Here is a 23,270-nt window from a genome sequence, read left to right as displayed (position 1 = left end):
CACATGGCTCAGGCTAGCAGGGACAAGCCCTCACACTGCTGTGGTTCTGAGAAGTGAGCTCTGCCTCCCCTATTATCACCCCTTCTCCCTTTTGCTGGGCAAGGATTATCTCTTGCAATGGCACCAGCCCATGGGATGAAGGCCAAGTTCTTGTGACGGTCCCTGCTGCAGAGTTCCCTGTCCCACATCAGCCCTTTCCTGGCTGTGGAGAGGAGGTACCAGAGCACTCTCTGCACAGGAGTTGGGAGCTCAGCCTGTCTCCATGCATGGGCATGAGAGCTGAGGTGAGGCTGCTGCTGCCCCTTTGGGACCAATTATTATCAGAGGATTTAAAAAATGCTGCTTCTGGCGCACAATCACCCAGGCTGGCCCATCTCCAAAGCCCTGGAGGCCTTGCTGGCTGTTATTCAGGTGGGACATGCTGGAGCAGCTACTGCCCAAAGCTGATCCATCCCACTGCCTGCCATGGTCCAGGGCAGACGGAGATCCCTGCAGGGGGGAGTCACTCCAGCTCCTGGGTACCCACACAGGCCAGCAGGCATCCTCACACTAAGGCAATGTCAGGATCAGAGCAGAGATTATGACCTCAGGAAACATCTTTTTTCTCTGCTCCACCCCAAACTGAGGTAAGTGGGGGATGTCCCAGAGTCAGCTACAGATGGGCTCACCAAGCTCCCAGAGTCCTTACTTGATTCTCAGTGCTGCAGGCATAGGAGATCCAGCCACACTGAACTGGAATTCTTCATCAAACATCCCCAATACGGTGGCTTTGAAGGAGATCTGAATAGTCTGTCTCTCGCCTGGCGCAATGATGCCCTTCCTGGGCTCAAACTCGAAGCAGTTGGCCACGTGTGTGGTTGGAGGCACGAAGGTGAAGGGAGCATCAATAGGGCCCTTGTTAATCAGATCCACCTGCAGCAGCAAGAAAGCGAAATGGAAATACATGTGGAATCTTCCCTTCTTGGGCAGAAGGAAAAAGGCAGAAGATGCTTTGTGCTGCTGAATGGCAGAAGACAAAAAAATACAACAGGACAAGTTCTGCCTTTGGGTTTTCATGCAAAGCAGTGGTAACTTCACATAACCAGAGTCACCCTGGGGTTATCCCATGGACACAGAGCAGTCCACCTCTGGTCAGCATCACCAAGCTCATTCAGACCTGGCCCTGGGAGCAACGTGAGGTGATTGCAGCTGCGTAGTGAATCACCACAGAGCTGCTGCTGCTGCTGCCCTGGTTAGCACAGCTCCAACAGGACCATCTACTCATTCGCCTTTTCTCAGATCACGGAAACAATTCATTGATAAACAATGAGGCACCAGCATGAAAATGTATAGACAGCACCATCTTTTGGTAAGAAAACTCAGGGTGCCTTTCCCTTCCCCAGCCAAGCTTTTGAAAGTGTCTGGCATGATGTAGTGCCTCATTTCCTACCTCTTTCAGTTGCTCTCTTTGTTGTGTTTGTTTTGTTCTGTTTTGTTTTTTGCAAACTTGACAGTATTGGGGTGGAGGCAAATAGGTAGAAAATTCCTTTACTTTTTTCCCCAGGAACACTTTCCTCTTTCTAGAGCCAGAGATGCACCAAGGCTGAAGTGTGGTGAGGGACTGCTCAGCAAGGGAAAGAACTCCCAAGCCCCTTGACCAGTGCAGAGCCAGGAGGATGGATGGCTTTCCTCCGACTGCCAGGAATAGGCAGGAGGCACTGGACTGAAAACTCTTTGCACTGGACTCGAACTCAAATGCAGCCAGTTTGTTCTAGCTGCTTTTGGACAGCCTGAGCACAAAGCTGATTTGTGCCTGGGACTGGAACAAAAGCCTCTGCACATGCAGCTTTTTGACCCAGTGTTGCTTTCATGGGCCAAGGGGTTTTGCAGGAAGCCTCCCAGCTGATGGCCAAGGAAGGCTGACAAAAATCAGGGCTTGGGGTTTCATGAACAGCAGACACGCCTTTCCGACCCCTCCAGATTTGAGCAGTACGTCAAATATTCCCTGCTCACAACTGCCCAAGTTGCCAGGAATTCCACAGGTCCACCAGGCTCACTGCTGCCTCAGGAGCCATCAGGATCCACCCCAACCCTGCTGCTCACCTCATAGGCGTGGGGTGTGTTGACGTAAATCTTCCCAAGGTTCAGTGTATGATAGCTGAGTTCAACCCAGGGTCCTTTGCCTTCCCCTCTGAGCTTCAGGGGCAGCCTGGTCTCACGGCCTGTGGAAGGATGTCCATTTCAGTACAATAATTCTCTCTGTTATCCTGTATTTTCCAGGCTGCCTCAATGGTAGTCCCTGACTCTGAGCTGGATGCAACCAGCTCCTGATGCTCCAAGAGAAGATATGTGCAGAGAAATGGCTGAGTGAACAGGGTCATGTGTACGTGCACAATCCAAGCTATATTAGTGAACTGTCCTTGACTAGGGAAAAAAGAGAGGAGCAATGCTGATGTGGCAAACCGACAGGATGTTGGGGAGGGGGATGCTGACCACAGAAAGAGAAAGACTCATGTTAGTTAGTCGCGTGCATATTAATCTGTAACTAATCGCTTGCTATTAAAGGCCACGTGAACAGTAGCTGTAACCCAATAGTATGGAGCTTGCCTATGTGTGCTTGAGGAATTAGAGTGTAACTATGGGTCTGACAATAGAATAAACAGAGTTCCATCATATCTCTATGAGAAGCGTGGTTCATCCCGGCAGATCTCTGGCTATTGATATGGACCCTTTTCTTCCCTCAGGAGATAGCCCTTAGGGCTGACTTCCAATTTCTAACCCATTCCTTGGGCTGGTTTCTCATTTAGCCACCAGTTTGCTGAGTTTAAAACACCTCTGATGTCCTGTAATGACAGGACAAGGAGTAATGAGTACAGATTGAAAGAAAGGAAATTTAGGTTCGATACTAGGAAGAAATTTTTTACTGAGAGGTTGGGGAGACACTGGAACAGGTTGCCCAGGAAATTTGTGGAGGTTCCAGCCCTGAAAGTGTTCAAAGCCAGGCTGGATGGGGCTTGGAGCTACCTGGTCTAGTGGCAGGTGGCCCTGCCCATGGCAAGGGGCTTGGGACTAGAGGATCTTTAAGGTCCATTCCATCCTTAACATACTTAACGTGATTCTATGGGTTCCTTCCCATGCACTTAGAGGAGCTTTGAAATCCATTCAGTGAAGGCACAAAGCTCATAAAGAGTTTGGCAATTGCTACCTGGCAAATTGGGTGTTGTAGGTGGCCCAGCAGCACAGGACTCTGTTGCCAAAGCCCTCAACTTCTGACACTCAGCACTGTGTTCTATTTCCACAGACTGAGAGCTGCAAGGTGACAATTCCCACACAGGAGAGAAGCAGGTGCTGGCCAAGGGTGGTCCTTCCACAAACACCCTGGGCTCTGCGGGCCTCAGCCACCTCTGGTCTGGTGGTGTCTGGGCAGTGGGAGGTGATCCAGGGTCAGGGAGCACATTTCTAACTCAGCTCCCACTGCCTGATGATGGATCCATGTAAAATGGAGCCATCCTGGAGGTCAGTGGTCTAGAGGGACTCAGTGCTCATTCACTAAAGCTCTTCTGCTCTGTAGCTCTTCGGCCTTTGAGGAAATGCTGGCAAAGCCATGGCATGAAAGCTTCTCCCTGCACTGCCTGGGTTGTTCTGGGATCAGTAATCCAGACACAGTGCTCTGAGCCCTGGCCTTGCACAGGAGACTCCCTGGAAGCTGCAGGGACAGTGGGGATGTGCCAGCACTGCCCTGCTGACCATGGACTCTTCCCAGCAGTTATATGGGAGCCCAACGGGCTCGGGCTTGCACCATGGCTTCACTGTGGGTGAGAGGAGCAGGGGAAAGGAGCTGTACCTGAGATGTTGCAGTAAGCCACACTTCGATACTCTAGCGCTTCTTGGGGTTTAAAGGTCACCTTGATTTTGGCCGAACAATTTGGCCTGATCTCTCCCTCCTAAAACAGAAAGAGACAGCAAAACACTTATCTTCTAACATCACATTTCTTGCTTTCACCCACAGTCCTGTAAGCCTTTATTTAGAGCATCACCGTTGAGGCAGGAGTGAACAACACAAGGACCCTGAGGAAACAAAACCAAGCTCAACACACCGCTGGGAGCTCTTAATGCTCAGCTGATGAGCTCCCACTCTCCACAATATTCCTACTGCTCTGACACAGCTCTTGGTGATTTCACGCTGCTGGCAGCTACAGTGGTGTGTAACTGCCATTGTGCACTGGCGGCTCTTGGCCTTAGATGGGCACCAGGAGTAACCATGAAGAGAACACGATCCCCTTCCTTGGAAATAAAAATACTAGTTTAACCTGTTTTGAAAGAAAGCAGAGCTTGGGATTATTCTAGGGTTTACTCCAAGATGAGAAGGGATTTTGCACTGTGCAGACATTAGGCATTCATCATCTCTCACTATGCCAGTACTCAGAATCAGGGCTCTGATTGATGGAAGGAGGTGGGGCTTTGCTTGCATAAACAGAAAAGGAAAAGGTTTTCTGTCCCTCTGTGCAACGGAACCCAAAAAGCCCATTTAAACCTGCCAGCCTTGTGTCCAGGCTCGCAGATGACACTGGAAGGGAGACTCAGAAACAGTGCAAGTCGTGGTTACACGAAGGGATTGGCATTTCTGTGATTAACCTTGCGCTGAATTTGGCCTCCTTTTCCTTTTTGCATTCTTCAGGTCAATATGTGAACTGGCAGTGCTCCAGCACCCCTGCTAAGCCCCACACACCACGTGTTGGGGGAGCCCCTACCTACAATAACTGGTCCCTGTGGACATGGCAAGGACACGCATGGAGTGCCCTTGAGGTCGAGCCCCAGGAGCAGGGCTTGGCTTTGTCAGGCTCCCACCCCTGCCCTGAGCCCGCAGGGCAGAAATGCTTTTAGGAGCGAGCTCTCTAGCCTCACCAGAAACTCAATGTCTTCCCTGTCAGCACATCAAGCCAGCTCAGGATCTGCCGAGTGACCACATGGGGGGGGAGGTGACGGGAAAGGGGGAGGGATGAGGAAGAGGGAGAGGAGATGAGGTTCTCAGCTATCACTCACCAGTGGTTCAATGGAAAAAAAGTTATTGAAGAACAGTATGGGGTCTTGTTGCACCTTTGCCATCTCCTCATCGACTATGTCACTCAGCCTGGCAGTGCGATCTTCACAAGTGCCCCGCTCCTCCATTATTCTTTTCTCCTCCAGTAAATTTTCCAGCCAGACCTCTTTCTCCGGACTAAGCAAATAACACAGCCTGCAGCCGCAGGGAGAGACAAACCCAGCAGATCGTTTAATAAGCCACGTATTTGCAGAGATCAGTGTAAGTGCAGGAGAGCAAAGCACCTGGGGAGTAGCAGCAGCAGCTCCTCAGCAAGGGGCTGACCCCGAGCCACGGGGTCCCAAATGGATCAGAGGATCACTTGTTGTTCACTGGCACAGCACGCAGTTTTACTCCACACTTACAAGCTCAGGAGAGGTTTCGAAAGCCAGCAGCCCTCAAGAGAACCTCCTGGCTCAAAACCTCTGCCACAGCTGAGGGGAATCCACCAGCCACCCCAAATGGCTTTTCCTATCACTGAGCTGCTCAGGGGAGGCAGATCAAGATCAAGGAGCACCCATTGCAGGACTTCCCTGGGAAGAGGAGGCGAAGCTGGGTTGCAGCTACAGGTCACCAGCATCATTCTTTGTTTCCTTCATTTTCGACCTGCCCTGTTCCCTATTCTGCCTTCCATGAGAGCATCCCAGAGCACTTCCAAAGGCAATTGATGAATTCAGACATTGCATCCCTTCAGTGACATTCAAGGTTTTATATGCATGAAAACAGAGGCCCTGAGAAGGAAAGGGACTTTGTCATGCAGGAGGGAGACAGCAAACTCCTGAAGAGACTTTTTCATGATCCAGGGCTGTTTGGGTCCCATCCCAGTGCATGGTCATAGAATGTGCTGAGAGGGAAAGGATCCTGCACTGTCTCCTCTCATAAAAATGTCCTCTCTGCTCTGAGATCTCACAAGCTTCTCTGACAGCATGACAGTAGCCTTGGAGCTAAAACCATCCCTAAGACTGGAAGTAAGGAAGAACAAAATGTCCTGGTCGAAGTCTAGGACACAAACTGGCATGAAAACTAATGTAATTGGGAAAAAACCCACAAAACCAAAACCAGGCTGAAGTTAACTGTGGGGAAACCTAGTTGCTTCTGAGAGGACAGTGGATCACTTGGGGTCCAGGCTGAGGCAGGCAAGTGGGAAAAAATGGAAATAAACAGTCCAGGGAAGTAGCCAGAGAATGTCAGGGGATTTTCTTTTAACACACAGAGCTTGCATGAAGTCAGATACTGTGTAAGTAGATAGAGAACAGTGGAACACCAAGAAGCCCAGGGCACTGAAGGACCCTCTTGCCATCCATTCAAGCTGGCGAGGGTCGATCGCCTGGTCCTTGGCAGGCAATTTAAAATGGCTCTGGGGAGTGGGAGGGACCCAGACCGCAGCAAACAGGGGCTTGCTACGGCAGTTTTGGCACGGCGGTTTTGGCACGGCGGTTTGTCGGTTTTTGCGCAGCCATTCGCGCAAGCAGGCTGAACAGAAAGGGTGCAGCCACCCCCCCTCCTGGCAGTGGCTCGTGTCTTTTGGCTGGTTCTGAGGTGCTTGCCTTTTTTTTTTTTTTCTTCTTTGTGCTTTTTTTTTCCCCCCCCAGGAATGGTTTACAAATGATCAAAAGCCATTGCTGCTGCTGCCAGCAAGAGTGTACTAACCCAAACAGAACCCCCAGGAAGGATGCAGCTGTGCAGGCCCCTGGCTGCAGGGAGGGTCTGAGCCTGCCATTAGTGCCAGAGGACAGCGCACAAGACACCCGTGTGTGGTGTGAGCAGGTGGATGATCTGCTCTGTCCGGTGGCAGAGCTTAAGGAAGAAGTGGAAAAGCTGAGGGAGTATTAGGGAGAGGGAAAGGGAAAAAGGCTGGTGGAGTTACACCCTTCCAACCCTGAGAGAAGCTCAGCAGCAGTCAGAGAGCCCTGCCCTTCCTGCCACCAGGCAGAAGGAGAAGACCTAGGAGACGGTGGGGAATGGAAATGGGTCCCTCCTGGGGAGGTAATAAAATTCCATCCTGACCCCCATCACCTACCCAGGTGCCCTGACAGAAGAGGTACGAGGCCCTGGATCCAGAGGGTCAGGCAGATGACACTAAAGAAAAAATTCTGTCTGGAGAGTCTTTCAGTTACACTTTGTCTGTCAGACAAATCACAATCTCAAGTGTTAAGAAGAAAAGAAGGGTAGTTGCAGTAGGTGACTCCCTTCTAAGGGAGGGCCCTGTATGTCAACCGGATCCATTCCACAGGGAAGTCTGCTGCCTCCCTGGCATCCAGGTACTGGATATCACCAGAAGATTCCCTAATAACTAAATGAACTAAATCAGCTCTCTGATTATTACCCACTGTTGGTTGTCCAGGCTGGCAGCGATGAGGCTGACAGGAAAGGCATCAGGGTAATTAAAAAGAATTTCAAGGCTCTGAGTCAACTGGTTGATGGGGCAGGAGCACAGGTGGTGTTCTCAGTTCTTTCAGGAGCAGGGATGAATGATGAAAGGAACAGGAAAACCCACATTATCAATAAGTGGTTTAAGGACTGGTACCATCAGTGAAATTTTGAGTTTTTTGATCAGGGGCCAACTTCTACAGCACCTGGCCTGCTAGAGCCCCTGAGCTGGCAGGTCTGATTGAGAGGGCTTTGAACTAGATTTGAAGGGAAAGGGGATGAAACCACGCTCTCCAGAGAGGAGCCTAAGGGCGGTAAGCCAGAGTTGGGGGTGAAGTCAGCAGCCCAGCTGAAGTGCACGTACACTAACGCACGCATTAGTGACACATGTAACAAACAGGAGGAGCTGGAAGTCATGGTAGAGCAGAAAAGCTATGATGTAGTCGCCATCATGGAAACATGGTGGGACGACTTGCATGACTGGAGTGCTGCACTGGATGGCTACAAGCTCTTCAGAAGAGATGGGAGCGGGAGAAGAGGTGGAGGGGTGGCTCTGTATATTAGGGAGGCTCTTGACGCCATGGAACTTGAGATTAATGATGATAAAGTTGAGTGTCTGTGGGTGAGAATCAGGGGAAGCCCCACAAGGCTGACATCCCGGGGGGGTCTGTTATAGACCACCCAGCCAGGACCAGGAGGTGGATGTGTTATTCTACAAGCAGCTGAAGGATGTTCCAAGATCTCCAGCACTTGTTCTTGTAGGTGACTTTAACCTGACAGACATCTGCTGGGAACTTAGCACAGCGGAGAAGAGGCAATCTAGGAGGTTCTTAGAGTATATGGAGGAGAGCTTCTTATCACAGCTGGCGAGTGAGCCTACGAGGGGTGGAGCTCTGCTGGACCTGCTGTTCATAAACAGAGAAGGGCTGGTGGGAGATGTGGTCGGAGGCCGTCTGGGGTACAGTGACTGTGAAATAATAGAGTTCTCAATATTCGGTGAAACAAGGAGAGGCATCAACAAAACTTCCACTCTGGACTTCTGGAGGGCAGACTTCGGCCTGTTCAAGAGACTGATTTGGAGAGTACCTTGGGAAACAGCCTTTAAAAACAAAGGGGTCCAGGAAGGATGGACATACTTCAAGAAAGAAGTCTTGAAGGCACAGGAACAGACTGTCCCAATGTGCTGAAAGACGAGCTGATGGGGAAGACAACCAGCCCGGATGGGCAAGGAGCTTTTGAAGGAACTAAGGGAAAAAAAGAGGGTGTATGACCTTTGGAAAGAGGGGCAGGCAACTCAGGAAATGTTTAAGGATGTTGCCAGGTCACGTAGGAAGAAAACTAGAGAGGCAAAAGCCCAATTAGAACTTGAGGAAATCCAGTCATTGCGATCAACCTTTCCTCCCCAAAACGCCATCCTTGGCTGGAGTATAAATTGAACTGGAATGCAAAGTGCTGAGCTCCTGAAGCCCAGGGACACACACCCTAATTTCAGAGATGGTTTACTTGACCTAAACCATTCAAAAGCACCAACAAACCCCTAAGGCCATACGTTAGTTTTAGTCTTGGGCCACGTATTTCAGTGAAATGCATCTTTCAAACCCACCTCATCCTCCTTTGATTCTCTTCTTCCTCATTAGGATAAGTCTTCCACTGGAAGTGGGCTGTGGTGTTACTCCTGTTTTCGATGAACACAGTTGTGTGGCACGACATGGTGATGTAAGTCTTCTCAAGCTCCACGGAATATGTTCTCAAGCCAATGTTGAGATCTATAGCTTCTCCATGAAGCTTTGTCTGGATAGTTTCATCTGGAACAAAGCAAAGAGGAGTCTTTGCTCAGCTCAGGCGCTGATGGAAGCACAAGGAACAGAGCAAACCACAGGTGACAGAAGAAAGTGTTACAGCTTTTAGCTGAATGAGCAGTTCTATGGATCAGTACATTTATCACATCCTGACAGCTCTGTGTGTACAGAGTGAGGATGTCCTGGGCACCTCCTTAAACGCCTTATTTCTGAGTGTGTTTGTAGAGATTTGGCCCCAAGGTGACAGTATTTACAGTGGGATTTGTCAGATGTGCTCAGGTGACCCACGCCGATCACTGGGAATTCTGCATCAAAGTCCTGCAGGTGACGCTGAGGAGCCCTGTTCAGTCCTGGCTTGCCCCTGGGCATCCCGTGAGACTCCTGTCTCTCCTGACCCCTTGTTGCTGACAAGAAAATATGCCTGGGGGCATGTGGGCAGAAAAGGAAGGCCCAGAGGAACAAGTGAAGTGACAGCCCACAGCAGGAGGGGACACAAGCGAGGAAACACAACCCAGTGCTCTGCAATATGACAAACAACTACAAATTGAACACCATGAAAACCATCATCATCTCTCTGTCCAAACGCACAGCAACATCAGTCTTGAAATATTTGATATTGTTCTCATCTCAAAAACCAAGCTGGAGCATTTCAAATTAAATAAAAAAGGGACAAAGGAAAGATTAATAAGTAGAGAGCAGCTTCTATATGAAGACTGAATGGGATTCCTCAGTCTGGAAATCAAATGGGAGATAGATGGGAGAAGTTTGCAACAGCATGAGTGGCCTGGGGAATGGAAACGAGGAAAAATTTGTCTTATTTGTCATCAAACAGGAACTCGAGGGCCTGAAAATGTTATGAGACAGAAATTACACACATGTGTAGAGGGCAACATAGAAAAAGCCTCTGTGACAAGACAATGGAGAAGCAGCATACAGGACAGAAGTGTGCACGAAATACATTGCATTGGAGAGAGTCTGGTGGAGACCTCACACACAGCACTGCCCAGGAATAAAATAAAACTTCACCCAGGTGGAGCCACACGGTAGTGGAGAATCAGGGTTTCTCCTTCCTCCACTCAGCAACTCCCAGCAAAACAGGATTCCAAAAATCCTAGCCCTTTTAGAGGGTATCCACTTTATTGACCCCCTAAACACCAGCTAGTTCTCACTTTTCTTTGGGGTAAAGCTGGAACAGGGGAGGCACATCTGGAGAGGGAATTGAGGTGGCTGGGACAACGGGGAATGATGGTGGAGAACTGTCCCGTGCCCCGTGCAGTGCCCAGCGCTCACCTCTGCCGTAGCACACTACCAGGGGTGCGTCATGGTCACCGGTCGTCAGCGGCTGATATTTCACTGTCACCTGCATGGTTTCGCCAATGCCCAGAGTTCCCCTGGCTGGAACCACGGAGAAAGGGCTGCAACACAAAGACAGGGATCAGGACTCGGGGGGACATCTGGGGACTCTATTCCGTCTGCAGTCCAGGTCACTTCTGCTCACTTGGGCAAACAGGGAGCAAACAAACCACAGCCAACAGAAGACAGACAGAACACACAGGATCACAAACAGCTGCTGACTCTTGTGGGAGGAGATCCAGCCCTCACAAGATCCTGTGGGATAAAATGACCTCATCTCCCCCATGCTCTGCATCCAGCTATCTGCAATGAGATTCAAGGGTCTGACCGCCAGCAATCCCACCAGAGAATGGTTTGTGAAAAGCACAGAGAGGGTTAAGAACTATCTGCATGCACAACTTGACACTGACTGCCTCAGGAATTTCTCTTTTCCTGCTGCCTATAAACCTCATCTCAAGAGATGCAAATGTTAGGGCACTACCTGCCCTGTGAGATTATAGCCTAGAAATCAGACAGGGAGAAGGAGCTCTTCCTTGAAGACCAAGGAATAATTACTGTTGAATTTGCAGTGTGGTTCTTTGGTTTATTTTACCTTGAAAACATCCTGATTTAGCCTAAAAAGGGCACATTTTATCAGCATTTCAATGAAGGCTGTTTTAAGAAAAGGAGCAATCAAAACTCTGAAAAGTGCAAACAAATGCACATTAGAGCACTACAGTGGCATGGAAACAAGACCCAAAAGGAGGATGCCATTTACAATCTGAAGGATCCAGTCCCAGCTAAATGAAGCACCCTTACCAGGAGCACATCAAGGAAACAGAACAGAAGGTTTCTGTGTATTTACCAGAGTCTGGGACTCCGGGTTGTCATCCAGGCTGGTGACTGTTTGCTTGGCCCCCCAGACAAACTCTGTGCAATGTGTTGGAAATAATTATGCAAATGTGTTGGTGCACTTTGATTTAACAGGAGCAATTAGGATTGGTCACCAGGTGAACAGCTCTTGCCTGATAGACACAAGACTCCATGCTTTGATGGGACAGCTCAGGTGAAATGTGCTTCTGCCCAGCAGCTGCTGGGCTTTGTGCTCCTGCAGAGCCTCACTGAGGAAACAAAAGTTCCTGGCCTTGGTGCTTTGCTAGTAGTCAATCTGTCACCTTAAAAGTGTGTTCTGGGGAGTTTGGTGATGAACGCATCCCACACAAAAATAAAGAGAACATCTGGCAAGCTGCTGAACTTTCCTCATGTCAGTAGTGACAGCTGATGAAGGCGCTTCAGGTTCTGCTCATTAAGGACCTACTGCTGCAATTATGGGCCTGGCCTGTTCCCATTACCAGTAGTGAGAGCATCACTACTGGCTGATGGAGAAGCCTTGGGCCAGAAATGTTTATGTGCTTGACCTGAGACTTTGGAGAGAGGGGAGGAAAGACAAGGCCCCACCAGCCCCAGAGCTGGATTACTGTACGTGTTTCTGCATCTGCCCCAGGGGTGCTGCCAGGACTGCTGCAGGTCTCTGCTGGGGCTAGGGGGGATCAGTGCCTGGTGTGGGCAAGGCACAGGCTTTTTTTCTTATTCTTTTGCCAGAAATTGCACCAGAACAGAGAAGCTGCAAGTTAAGGGAATCTCTGGCCACACTTCAGCACTGCCTTCCATCCCATCCCTTTCCCACTCCTGTCCCATGTCTACATAGTCCTGCCCTCAGATAGCAGGATGGGAATAACACTCCTGGGGGTGACTTCAGGGGCTGCCTGAGAAAGAAGGTATCTTCTTATTTCCAAATTATCAGGAGAAGAGGATCCAGCCAAGCTCAGAACTCAGCTGTCAGGACTGAAACACGGAGTGCAAATCAGCCCCTGCATCTCCTACATCCCAACCCGGGCTGTACCCACCAGACTTCTCTGTTACTGCTGTAGCAGTCGTCTCTCACATATAGACTTGGCTCCCCAAGACCCAAGGACACAAGCTCTGCAGTTAAACTTAACTCCTCTGGATTTCAGCCAACATCACTAAGCTCTTCCCTGAGCCCACACATGCGAAGAGCTGGGAAGGAGACATCCCTGTCACTGTAATAACCAAATGAAAACCACTGCCAAGAGATGGGGCTGGCAGGCTACATTTTGGCCTTTTATCTGTTCATTGTGAGCTGTTCCTTAAGATAGTTCTCATCCTGTTAGATCTACCCTTTCCATGAATCACTACTGCACCTGACAGGCAGAAAAGGTAAGGTATGAAGGGGGTTCTAATAGCTTGTTTTCTTCCGCTTTTTAACTAGGTCCATTTGGATGTTTGTTTTCTTGTACGGCATCCAAAGACAGGTCCAGATCTCCCAAGGGCACCTTGCAAGCCCCAGACACTGGTCTTGCTTTGAGCAGTGTGTTTGCTCAGACGATTTCCAGAGGTCCCTTCCAGCAAAAGTTATTCTGTATTTTTATCTTCTAAATCAGCCCAATTGCTTTTCACATATTCTCTAAATGTGTCGTATTTCCTACACACCTGTGCATATACCTATGGGCATGAGCTATACTGACAGGCACTAGAGGAGCTGGACCTTTATGAAAGTTCCCAATGAAGAATTCATGACATTTTGGCAAACATTTAACACAAAACAAAATTAAAAAACAGAGCAGAAACACAGGAACTTCAGAGTATTTACAAAGAAATCTCAGTGAAAGGGGGCCCGACCTTATTCAGAGATTTAAATCATCTGTTTGAAATTTTCAACTGGCTTTTAAAGGTTCATCATGGAACAGAAGAGGTGACTGATGCCCTCAGCTGACAAGGGAAATCAGATCAGCTTTAAGGAACAGGAACCGCACAGGCTGCCCACAACATAGCTCATGTTGGGCATCCAATGTGGGGACCGCTGGAATGCCACCTGCCTGTGTCCTCCCAGAGAATTTGGTTACCTGCTCCTGTCTATTTGGCTGACAATGCTGAGTAACCATTTCAGAAGCTGCTTGTGCTCAGGAGGGTGCAAGCCAGCTACTAACATATTCCAGCACCCTCCAGGAAACCTGGGACAGAGAAAGCTCAAAGGCTGCATCCTGCTAAGAACACTGGAAGCAAGAGCAGATGCCACCCATCCTGCTCACTTCCAGCCAGGGCTGCAGGGCAGCAGCTCCAATGCTCTGCTTCCTTTTGTTACTCTTTCCCAACTCTGTTTTCACCCAAAGGTGTTTTGCATAAGAATAGATGAGCTGCCTCACCTCTTGGTGCTCATCTCGTAATGAGCTTCCCGGTTTCCAGTGTTTTGAACCAGCAGAGTCTTCTCACTGCTGCGTTTGACTATACAGACTGGGAAGTCCAGCTGGTCAGGGAAGTGCAGGATAGGTCGGCCACCAATGGCCCGAACTGGCACAACTATCCTTTCCTTTCCACTGGTGCAGGAGAGCTCATGGGAATAATCCTGCAGGAAAAGAAACTGGCTCAGCACAGGGCATTTAATGCCATCTCCATGGCAGAAGAAAAACCATTTCCTATAACCCTTCAAGGGCATCAATTTACCTCTTCCACCCCCAAAATCAACACTAAGTCCTACTAATATGTCCCATTTTAAAGGCACCAGTGCCCTTTGCAAAACCTATCTCAGTGGCATTAAGCTCTTGTGTCACTTGGATCGTACAGAGAACTGCCCTAGGCCACCATAATTTTTACTCTAAATTTTAATGATGTTAAATAATTCCTAAGTCTCTTCTAAGCAACATGGAGCTAGGGAACACAGGACATTCCTCTTTAGGTTTCTATATTCCTGCTGTTCGAGAATGGGGCAAAGTGTTAAACTGACTCTAAGCAGCAAAAGGAAGATGAGAAAACAGCTGCACCCAAAGAGATCCTGCACGTCTGGCCGGGTATAGAAACATCAGTTGGCTCAGAGCTTCCCTCTAACTTTGCCTGTCCAGCCAAGTCAGGAGAAGAACAGTGCTAAGAGGTAGCAGGATGCTGTTGGAAAGAGCCTCTCTTTGTTTCCCTGCAAGGCTTCCTCCCTTCCATGCCATGTCCTAAACCCTTCTGTATGAACAAGCCCCAGATCACAGCACCAACCCTTCACATCACAGCACTGAGATCAGACTTGCCAGGGCCTCAGCACTGCTGTTCAAACCTCCAAGGAAAAGCACGTCTGGCACAGAACGGGTGCTAGTTGACAGAGCAACCACAGTGACAGGCATGAAGACAGAGCCGCAGCAGTGTCACTGCCACAGGCTCTGGGGTCACAGGTCTGTCTGCCTGCAGGTTGTACCTGCCCTACACGAGCTCTTTCAGGCAGGTGTCTAAGTCACCTGCAGCTCACCAACCTCCTGCTGACTAAGGGCACCTAGAGATCAGTGTGCCTGTGCCAGGCTGGCTCCCTGCCACAGGCACGGCACATCCTCTGCCCTGGCCCTGCAGTAGCATCATGGTCAGTATCATGCATCTGGGACAGCCCAGCTGCAAGGCTGGAGAACAGAGGGTGTGAAAAAGCACTGTCTGTGCTCCAGTCCAGGGGGAGGCAGGGAACTGTTGCCAGTTGGGAAGGAGGAAAGCTCTCTGACCCCTTTGTTCCCCTGGTATTCTCCACAATAATTAAACCCCTTCCTAGAGATGTGCCTAGAGATGGCTGAACACTTATCAACACTCCTCTGTCATTTTCATACTGTTCCCTGTGCATCTGCCCTTGGGAATGCTCAGCAATGTGCAGGGAGGGGAAGCAGAGCCTGCCAGGCCTGCGTGCAGTGCCTGACAGCACGTGCCAAGGTGTGACTGGCTGCAGGCTGCCCGCCCAGGGCCTGAAGCCAAGCTCACAGCGTGGAACGGGCTGTACCCAGAGTGCAATGGAAGCAATGGCTTTGGAGATAACGCTCCTCCAGTCTCACCTTGTCCTTGTCAGGGGTGAAGTGGATGCGCACGGTGTGATGCGCGCCTGCCGGCACTCTGTGGTACGCATCATTGGAGCCCACCAGCCGGAAATGAGGTGAGTTCTCCATGGTGACCCTCACCAACCGAGGAGACTGCAGGAAAGACACGAAATGATGATTTTGCCACTTGTGGAAACGGACAAGAGGAGACCTGTCTGTGACCTGGTGACATCCTTCCCTGACCCCTCTTCCAAAGCACTTTCAGCTGTGGAGGTACAGGTAATTCACAAGGCTGAACTGAATTCCTTCTGTCTGGGTCCAGCATTTCAGCCAGGGGCAGTAGGGCAATGGCTGGTGGGAAGGAAGGGCTAAGCAGGTCAGCACCAGCAGGCTGGAGATGAACCAAGTCACCTGCATATTCAACAAGGCCAAAAAACCTGCTGGCTTCTGCCTGCACACAGCCATGCAGTCGTGTTCCAGAGGAGGAATGTGCTACTTGAAGGCAAAACAGTGTATTATCCTGGGGGAAGGAAGAAATTCTCTCCTAGCAGATCGGGTTTGGGTGGGGCAGTTGTGGGGATATGCAGGCAGACCAGCAAGAGAGGAGACCAACCACTGGCCTTACTGAGAATAAAACCAAACCTGAAAAGCAAAAGAAGGAACACAGCAAGACAATCCCTGAAACAAAGAGATGCCAAAGAGAATTTCAATGGGCTGTAAAGCAGCAAGGAAAAATCATAAAACTATGAGAGCAATCAACTTGCCAAAAGTGACAGAAACACAGCCAGGCTGTGCCTATCGACTATGGGCTTCAAAGGCATTTTCTGCCTGGAGAAACATGACCAGCACTGACTGACAGCGTGGTTCCAGTATTAAAAGCCAATCTTGGCTCTCCAGGGGCTCTTGCTGCCTGTGCAGGCAAGCTGGGCTGCTGGGCATTCCTGCCTGCAGCCAGCAGTCCCTGCGGGCACCCTGCAGCCAGGTTCTGCCCTCTGGGGTATGCAGACACAGCAAATATGCATTTTCTAGCACACAGATATCAACCCCCCAGCACCAAAATGCGTCTCAGAAAGTCTAAACCAGATTATTTTGACTCCCTCCTGTCTCTTCCCACCAGCCCACTCTTGGCACAAGCCTCATTTGAGAAAATGTTTCCCTGACTGAAATTCAAATGGTCTCATTTTTCCTCTTTACACTGGAACACAACTGCTGACATTTTTCAACTTTTTCCCTCTCAACTCTCTTGGGAAACTGCAAAACAATCACAATGTCTTCAAGTGAAGAAGTGAAAACCTCCAGGAGCACATGGCTTTGGATGTGCTGTGGTTCTCCAAAGGGAAAGCAGAGCATCATGTTGCTTTTGGAAAACCTGAGCAGAGCTGAATTAGGCTTAGCAGGAGCCTGAAGAGGCACCTAAAGGCCTCCCGCTGCTTCTGCTACATCAGTCTGATTCCAGGGCTGTTTCAGAACACATTTCCTGCAGTGCCAGTGCCATTAATAATAAGTGATTCCAGCATAAAGTGGAGAAGACTCAGCCCCTGAGCTTTGACTGCGAGTTGCACAAAGGGAGCTAAGCAGGCTGAGAGAGGCAGAGATTCATACCAGGAACCAAGATGAACCAAGGAGACACAGGATGTGGTGTAGGCTCAAGGCAAAGCACGAGAGCAGGTAAGAACTGCACAGCCTGCAACGTTCCCATCAATCCAGGGCTTTCAAGAGAAGGGAGCTCCCTTGGGACAGATATTATCAACGCATGGCCAAAATCAGGGGAGAATTCCCAGCACAGGAAGATTTCCACCATCTTGCAGTACACAGGTGCTGAGACATTTTCCTCTGGATGTGCTGCAGCAGGTAACTTGCTCTGCTGTACACTATGGGAATTTCACCACTCTCCTCTTCCAGCACAGTGTTAAATCTCCACGTCCCAGCACTTACCTTGTCTATATTCACGAGATACAGTATCATTTCAGAGACCTGATGAACGAGGAAGTTCTGAAATACAATCTCTTGTGGGGAAACCTGAAACAAGTTCTGTTTCGAGGTAACTGGCTTTAACAGGAGAGGCTAGAGAGAGAGAGGGAGAGGTTGAGCTGCTGGGAGGAAGGTTCATAAAGAAGAATCTTACACTAATCCCCAGTGAAGTACAGACTCTGGGTGAGTACATCTGCCCAGGCCACACTGGGGAAACAGTGGCTCTTCCACCTCTGCTCCGAGCTGATTGAGAGCTGCTGGGCCACACTGAGCAGGCTCAAGCCAAGCTGGTTTTTTGGCACGTTTCTTAGGTTTCCTTCTCCAAAATGCCAGGCAGCATTTACCTTAAGCACAGCCCTGTGCTCATGTGGTCACAGAGCTCTGGGGCAATGACTGAGCACTCATGGAGTAAGTGAAACCCACGAATTTACATCAGACTCCATGGGAAACAATGTTGAGATTCCTTTACTCTGAGACAGGGAAACTGAGGCCCACACAACTGCAAATACCGTTTTTGATCTAGAACTTAGACATCAGTAAGAAGGGAACAGTACCAGAGGAGGTGTGAGGGATGAGGTAATATTTTGCTGAAGCCAAAAGTGAAAGAATGAGGGTTGTTGGTTTTGTTCTTTATGTGTTGCTATTCATGGTTTGGGTTTGTCCTAGTTAATTTGCTGGGTGTTGCTGTGAGCTGGAAGAGGGGCAGGGTTGAAGACCTGACCGAAAGGAAGTATGATGGGAGGGGAGGGACAGAAAAGTAGGCGGTCGGGAGAGAATGTAAGTTCCCGAGTACCCATCCAACGGGAAAGGGGACAGGGACAGTCCCCATCTGGGAAAGGGTATAAAAAGATTGCCATTTTGTTGGAGGGTGTGTGTGTTCGTCTCTTGGGGGAGGGAGACACACCCAGCTCAGCTGAATCGTTACTAATAAACAGTTTTCCTTTGCTTCAACATCTTTGTCCCCTTTAGTATAGCGCTTCTAACAGAGGTAAAGGGAAATATAAAGTAACACAGCAGTTAGGAAAAAGGCATATTACGTGAATGCTGAATGAGGAAAAGGTTCAGTTATTTTCTCAGCAATTTGGGTAAGACTAGAGTTGGTATCTCCTTTTTCCATGAGCTTTAAATGGGTGCTTTCTAGTAATCTATTATTGCTATCTTATTTAATACCATTGCAGAGGCACGTCTGGAATGACACAACAACAGCAAATGCTTCTGGAGCAGAGACACTGCTTTGAGAAAACTCTTCCCTGCTTTGTCTGCCTTCTCCAGCCACACTGCTGTCGCTCCAGAGACACAAGCAGGTCTCCCGTGTCTTCACAGGAGACACAGTCTGCTGAAGGGAGTGGCTGCAGCACACTGGCCCTTAGTTGTGGCCTTCTCTCAGGTGTTCCCAACCCCTCTCTCCAGGGCAATCCTTAACCAGTCTGTTACATGTCTCTTGATGCCCATTTCCTGCTCAACAGCCCACCTCGGTCACCTACCAGTTTGGACTGTGCTTTATACTGAGCCAGTCCTGCAAGAAAAGCAGCTTTAAACACACCTCTAAGTAGGCACAGATCCAGATAAAGCACACCCATTCCCCTCTGCCCAGGGTGAGTCCCCTGTACATGTGGCAGCCTGAGAAATCTAACACTCCATCAGGGTCCCAACACATTGTTCCAACCCAAAGCATTAATGCAATTAGTTTCGTTAAATCAGAAGTAATTACTGCAGGCCCTCGGCCTTCAAAGGCCCATGCTGCCACTGTGTAGGGAATCCTATGATCCCAAGCATTTGATGGTGACCACACCAAAGCAAGAGGTGGCTATTTCAGCAGGAGAATGGAAAATGGCAATTTTGTGCCTTTGTGTCCCCAGCCTTCCCCCCACTGATTAAGCAATGGCAGCTACACTTCAGCAGACCCCAGCAGCTTCAGCAGAGGTTATTTGTGTTGGCTTAGTGCAGATCAGGACTTCAACTCCACCATTACCAGCAGTTTGCAATGACAACAGGACCTGGACACTGAGGTATTTTGCTGGAAGCAAGTCTGTCACAAACATACACCCTCTACAAACCTCGCATCAAACAGCAAGGAAAAGAGCAGGAAAAGGCTACCTTTGGTCTAGTCTCACTCTTGTCTAGAAATGGGCCAATTCTGGGCAGACTACACTCCCCAGTGCTGGCCTCCTTGTTGAGAGACTTCTCCCTCTGGAACAGAGGGGGAAGCAGCTGAAAGACAAAAAAAAAAAAAAGCCTCAGAGATGGCCTTCTTGCACAACTGGCACTGGTGAGTAATTTGTGATCACAGCCTCCAGGACAGTTCTGGAAGCCCTGGAAGTTACCTGCTGAAATACTTAACATCAGTAAATTAATAATACAGAGTGGAATGCACATACTCCAACCACATGGCTCCGTCCCATTAGCTTCTCTGGGATTTGATGTGACATGCTTGGGGATTTCTGCTCTTTGGGCATTTGTTTCCTCTTTAGTGTCACTGCATTGGGCTGGTGAGCTTTGCAGAGAGTGGGGAGGAGTTATCAGAACTCCCCGAACTCCATCCCTGCGCAACACTCCCAAGCCACAGCGTGGAGATGTCACTGCTGGCTGAGTCCGAGGGAGGCAGGAAAGCAGCACTGTGCCAAGCCTGAAGCACAGCAATGGGTCCAAGTTGCAGTGCTCCCTTTTTAATTAGCACTCGCTTTCTCTGTCTGGCCTCGCAGAGCCCTCCACAGAAGAAAACACAGAGATGTCCTTGACAGAGCCCCAGCACCAGGGCATCTCCAGTCAAGTGAGCTCCAGACAGCAAAGGGGCCTTTGTGGACGGGAAGGAGGAATTGCCCTGACTCCACTGCTGGGCTGGATCTGTGCCCCACACAGGACACGAGAGAGAACAGCTGCTTTGGGACCTGTTCTAGCCGGGACCAGCCGTGTCTCTCGAAGCTCCAGGCAGAGTTGGAGCTCCCCCCCCCGCCCTATGCCAGGTGCCCAAGGGCAGGTTGGTGAGAGCAGCACAGGTGAGTGTCCAACCTGACAGAAGGAATTACTGTGGCAAAGGGGAGGCAAAGAAGCACACCCTCACGGCTTCGGCTTTCCATTGGTTTAACTCGGCTCTGGTGGCACAGCCAGGCAGGACGCTGGACTGTCCCTGAAGCAACACACGGTGTTCCCTCCTGCACCACGACGGCCCCCACCAACAGGAGCACAGCACAAAGTGGCGGGGAGGGGGCCTGCAGCTTCACGGCACTGCTGCACAACACGAGGGGCAGGGAGAGGAGGGACACGAGGGCGGTTTCCAGCCTTAACACAGCCCCAGTGGGTACTTACACTTTGAGTCTTCATTTTTACCCTGGACAAAAGACGTCCAGGTGCTGATGTCTTTTTCAGGAATTCAGAAGCCATTTTGGACAATGTCGTGAATATCAGCGACTGTGCCTCAAAAAAGCTGGAAGGAGCAACAATGGAAGACTGAAAATCTAGAACCCAATTCATGGCAGACTCAAGGGCTACTAAAAATTTTGTATTATTTTAAAGTAGCTAAGTGCTTGTTTGGCATAAGTAGCTAGTATTGTTAGGCCTCTAGTTGGACTTTGTTTGAACTCTATGGCTATGTTGTGCAATTCAAAGATGGATCATACTGAAACCTGGAGCTAAAAGTCTGAACATTAATAATAGTTAGAATAGACAAAGCTGTAGCTTAAATATTATGTAAAAATAGCTAGAGTGGACAGCCCATAGATTGTGGTATATGAACTGTAACAACCTCCTTTTCTTTAGGCTAAACAACCCCAGCTCCCTCAGCTGCTCCTCACAGGACTTGTGAGGGACTGGAATGTTATGGTCAATTGACACCTTTGGGGCTGCCCAAGGCAGCACAGCGTCCAGCTGCAGATGCCCTTGGCTTCTTGCACTGCCAGCAGGGGTTGGCTGCTGCCTGCAGGGAAAGCTGTCAGCTGCAGCCTGCAGGGAAAGCTGGCTCATTCGCAAGGAGCTAGCCCCAAACAAAGGTGGTGTAAAAGCATAGGCAGAGGCGAAGGATGAGAGAGGAGTCTCTGTGTAGGTTCCAGCAGGTTTATTGCTGGTGGAAAATCCTGGGACAAAGACCAGGAAAAAGGGGAAAGCACAGCATTTTATATGGGAGTGGAACAAAAGGAAACAACCAATGGGGATCAGCTGAGGAGGAGGACTGGCTAACAGGGGAATAACCAATGGGGATGACTTAGGAGGGAAATTACATGAGTAGACCAATGCGGCATCGAAGAAGGGAGAACTTTCCAGAACTAATACATAAGCAACTAGTGGAAATACATAAACGTGGACTTATACATAAAATTGGGTGGAGAACTCCTGAACCAATAAACTTAAAACATGTAAACTAAGAACCACTAGGAAGATGGGAACTCACCATAACCACGGGGTGAGAATCAGACCTCTTGTGTTCTGGAGGCCTCTTCACTATTCCTGTGGATGCTCTGCTGCAGTGGCGACTGCCACCTGCACTGCAACAGTTAATGGCTTAAATACTGCTAGAAGGACTTGTTGCCCACTGTGACAAAACCGTGTAAAGAAGCTGCGACCACCGAAGCCCACCCCTCCCTGAAAATGCCTCCTGACTGGAACTTGGGACTGTGAGTTAAGCCGCCTAAGAGGACTTGAGACAAGATAAAGGTGACACTATTGTCCTATTAGCTCAGGTCTGGGGAGAAGTAAACAAGGCTGAGGGAGAAAAGTGTCTCCACAAGAAAGCCAAACCCAGCAGTTGTCCTGAAAATAAGCTCTGTCTGGGTTCAGGGTGGGGAAGCCATAGCCACAGACTCATCTGCTGAGGCCAGGTTTGCACACAAACCTCCCATCAACAGAGGGGGAAGGAGAAGGAGGAAATTTTGGGTGTGTGGCGTGACCTCTGGTAAGAGGCAGTGGACACCCATCCTCCCTCACACAAACTAGCTCAGCTGTAAAACCCCCCAGCCCCAGAAGGCCACATCCATGGGGCATTCCCATGAGGGGCAGCAGAGGGGGTGTCATAACCCACCAAAGACTCTAAAGTGCTCCTACACTCATTCCTGAAGCCTTGCACCAGACAACTGCATGGGATGCAAAGTAACTCAACAGATCCCAGAGTGTTGCAAGAGACAGTGTCAAACTTGCCCTGCCCCGAGGAGGTACCTGGCCATTCCCACCTGGCCCAAACCTGCATTAATCCATTGGACTCTATGTTTTGCAGGACCTCACCACAGTGAAGACCAGAAGAGTATTAATGGGACATCACTGGGATCCATGGGATGGTGATATTTTCTACTTAATCTGTCTCTATCACCTCCTCCCCCCCTTCTCTATTTCCTTCTCTGTCTCTCTTCCTCACATTTACTATTACATAAAATCCATATTGACTTTGGCATATGGTCTCGTTTGCACCTTAATTCAGAGGTATCTCCCTAATAATTTTAATAACTAGATTGTAACAACCCACTGAAACTTGAACTCATTCACCTTTAAGCATTTTTATGTAATCACTATAGGGAAAAAATGCATCAACTGGTATCTCTAGGAAATGTTGTATTGCTTCAGTGAAAAAAAAGCACAATCAGTAGACCACAGTAGTAGCTCACCCACTCAGCTGTACATGCCACTGAACTGCTGCCCCAGAAGACTGACATTATCACATCCTGTATTTCTCTTTGGCGTTCTCTTTCAGAGCACAGATGTGACAAAACCAAAAAGTACAACCTTAGTTAATCTTTACCTTCAAACGAAATTCAAGACTCGCTCTCAGAGACCAGGTCTCTGTGAACATTCACTTGGCGCATCGCCCAGTGTAGCCGCCCGCATGCGGTAGCTCAGGCTGCGAGCAGCCTGTCAGGAGCGCGTTCGCCGGGCGGCTGAGGCGACACCGGCGCAACAATCGCCAAG

General features: G+C 49.5%; 1 protein-coding gene and 1 long non-coding RNA gene across 2 annotated transcripts in view; both read right to left on the bottom strand.

Annotated features, from left to right (window-relative positions):
* LOC121661458 (hydrocephalus-inducing protein homolog) overlaps positions 1–17,604 on the bottom strand; it is a 70,870-nt gene extending 53,266 nt beyond the window's left edge. The window contains exons 1-9 of the mRNA XM_042021663.1: positions 17,346–17,604; positions 15,429–15,563; positions 13,785–13,984; positions 10,519–10,643; positions 9,033–9,234; positions 5,023–5,215; positions 3,824–3,923; positions 2,083–2,201; positions 689–912 (exon numbers count right to left, since the gene is read on the bottom strand). Coding sequence (XP_041877597.1) covers positions 689–912; positions 2,083–2,201; positions 3,824–3,923; positions 5,023–5,215; positions 9,033–9,234; positions 10,519–10,643; positions 13,785–13,984; positions 15,429–15,563; positions 17,346–17,375 — 1,328 coding nt within the window. The 5' untranslated portion in view covers positions 17,376–17,604. The remainder of the gene's footprint in view (positions 1–688; positions 913–2,082; positions 2,202–3,823; positions 3,924–5,022; positions 5,216–9,032; positions 9,235–10,518; positions 10,644–13,784; positions 13,985–15,428; positions 15,564–17,345) is intronic.
* Positions 17,605–19,290: 1,686 nt separating this feature from the next.
* Positions 19,291–23,270, bottom strand: part of LOC121661772 — a 4,033-nt gene continuing 53 nt past the window's right edge. Inside the window, exons 1-3 of the long non-coding RNA XR_006015089.1 lie at positions 23,104–23,270; positions 20,688–20,805; positions 19,291–19,592 (exon numbers count right to left, since the gene is read on the bottom strand). The exon at positions 23,104–23,270 is cut by the window's right edge and continues 53 nt beyond it. This is a non-coding gene — a long non-coding RNA (uncharacterized LOC121661772). The remainder of the gene's footprint in view (positions 19,593–20,687; positions 20,806–23,103) is intronic.

The sequence above is a fragment of the Corvus kubaryi genome, unplaced genomic scaffold, assembly GCF_017639235.1.
Source record: "Corvus kubaryi isolate FWS band 111438036 unplaced genomic scaffold, C.kubaryi_AGA036_p1.0 126, whole genome shotgun sequence".
In the NCBI taxonomy this organism is placed as follows: domain Eukaryota; kingdom Metazoa; phylum Chordata; class Aves; order Passeriformes; family Corvidae; genus Corvus; species Corvus kubaryi.
Note: the sequence above shows the minus strand (reverse complement) of the source record. Positions and strands in the feature narration are given on the sequence as shown.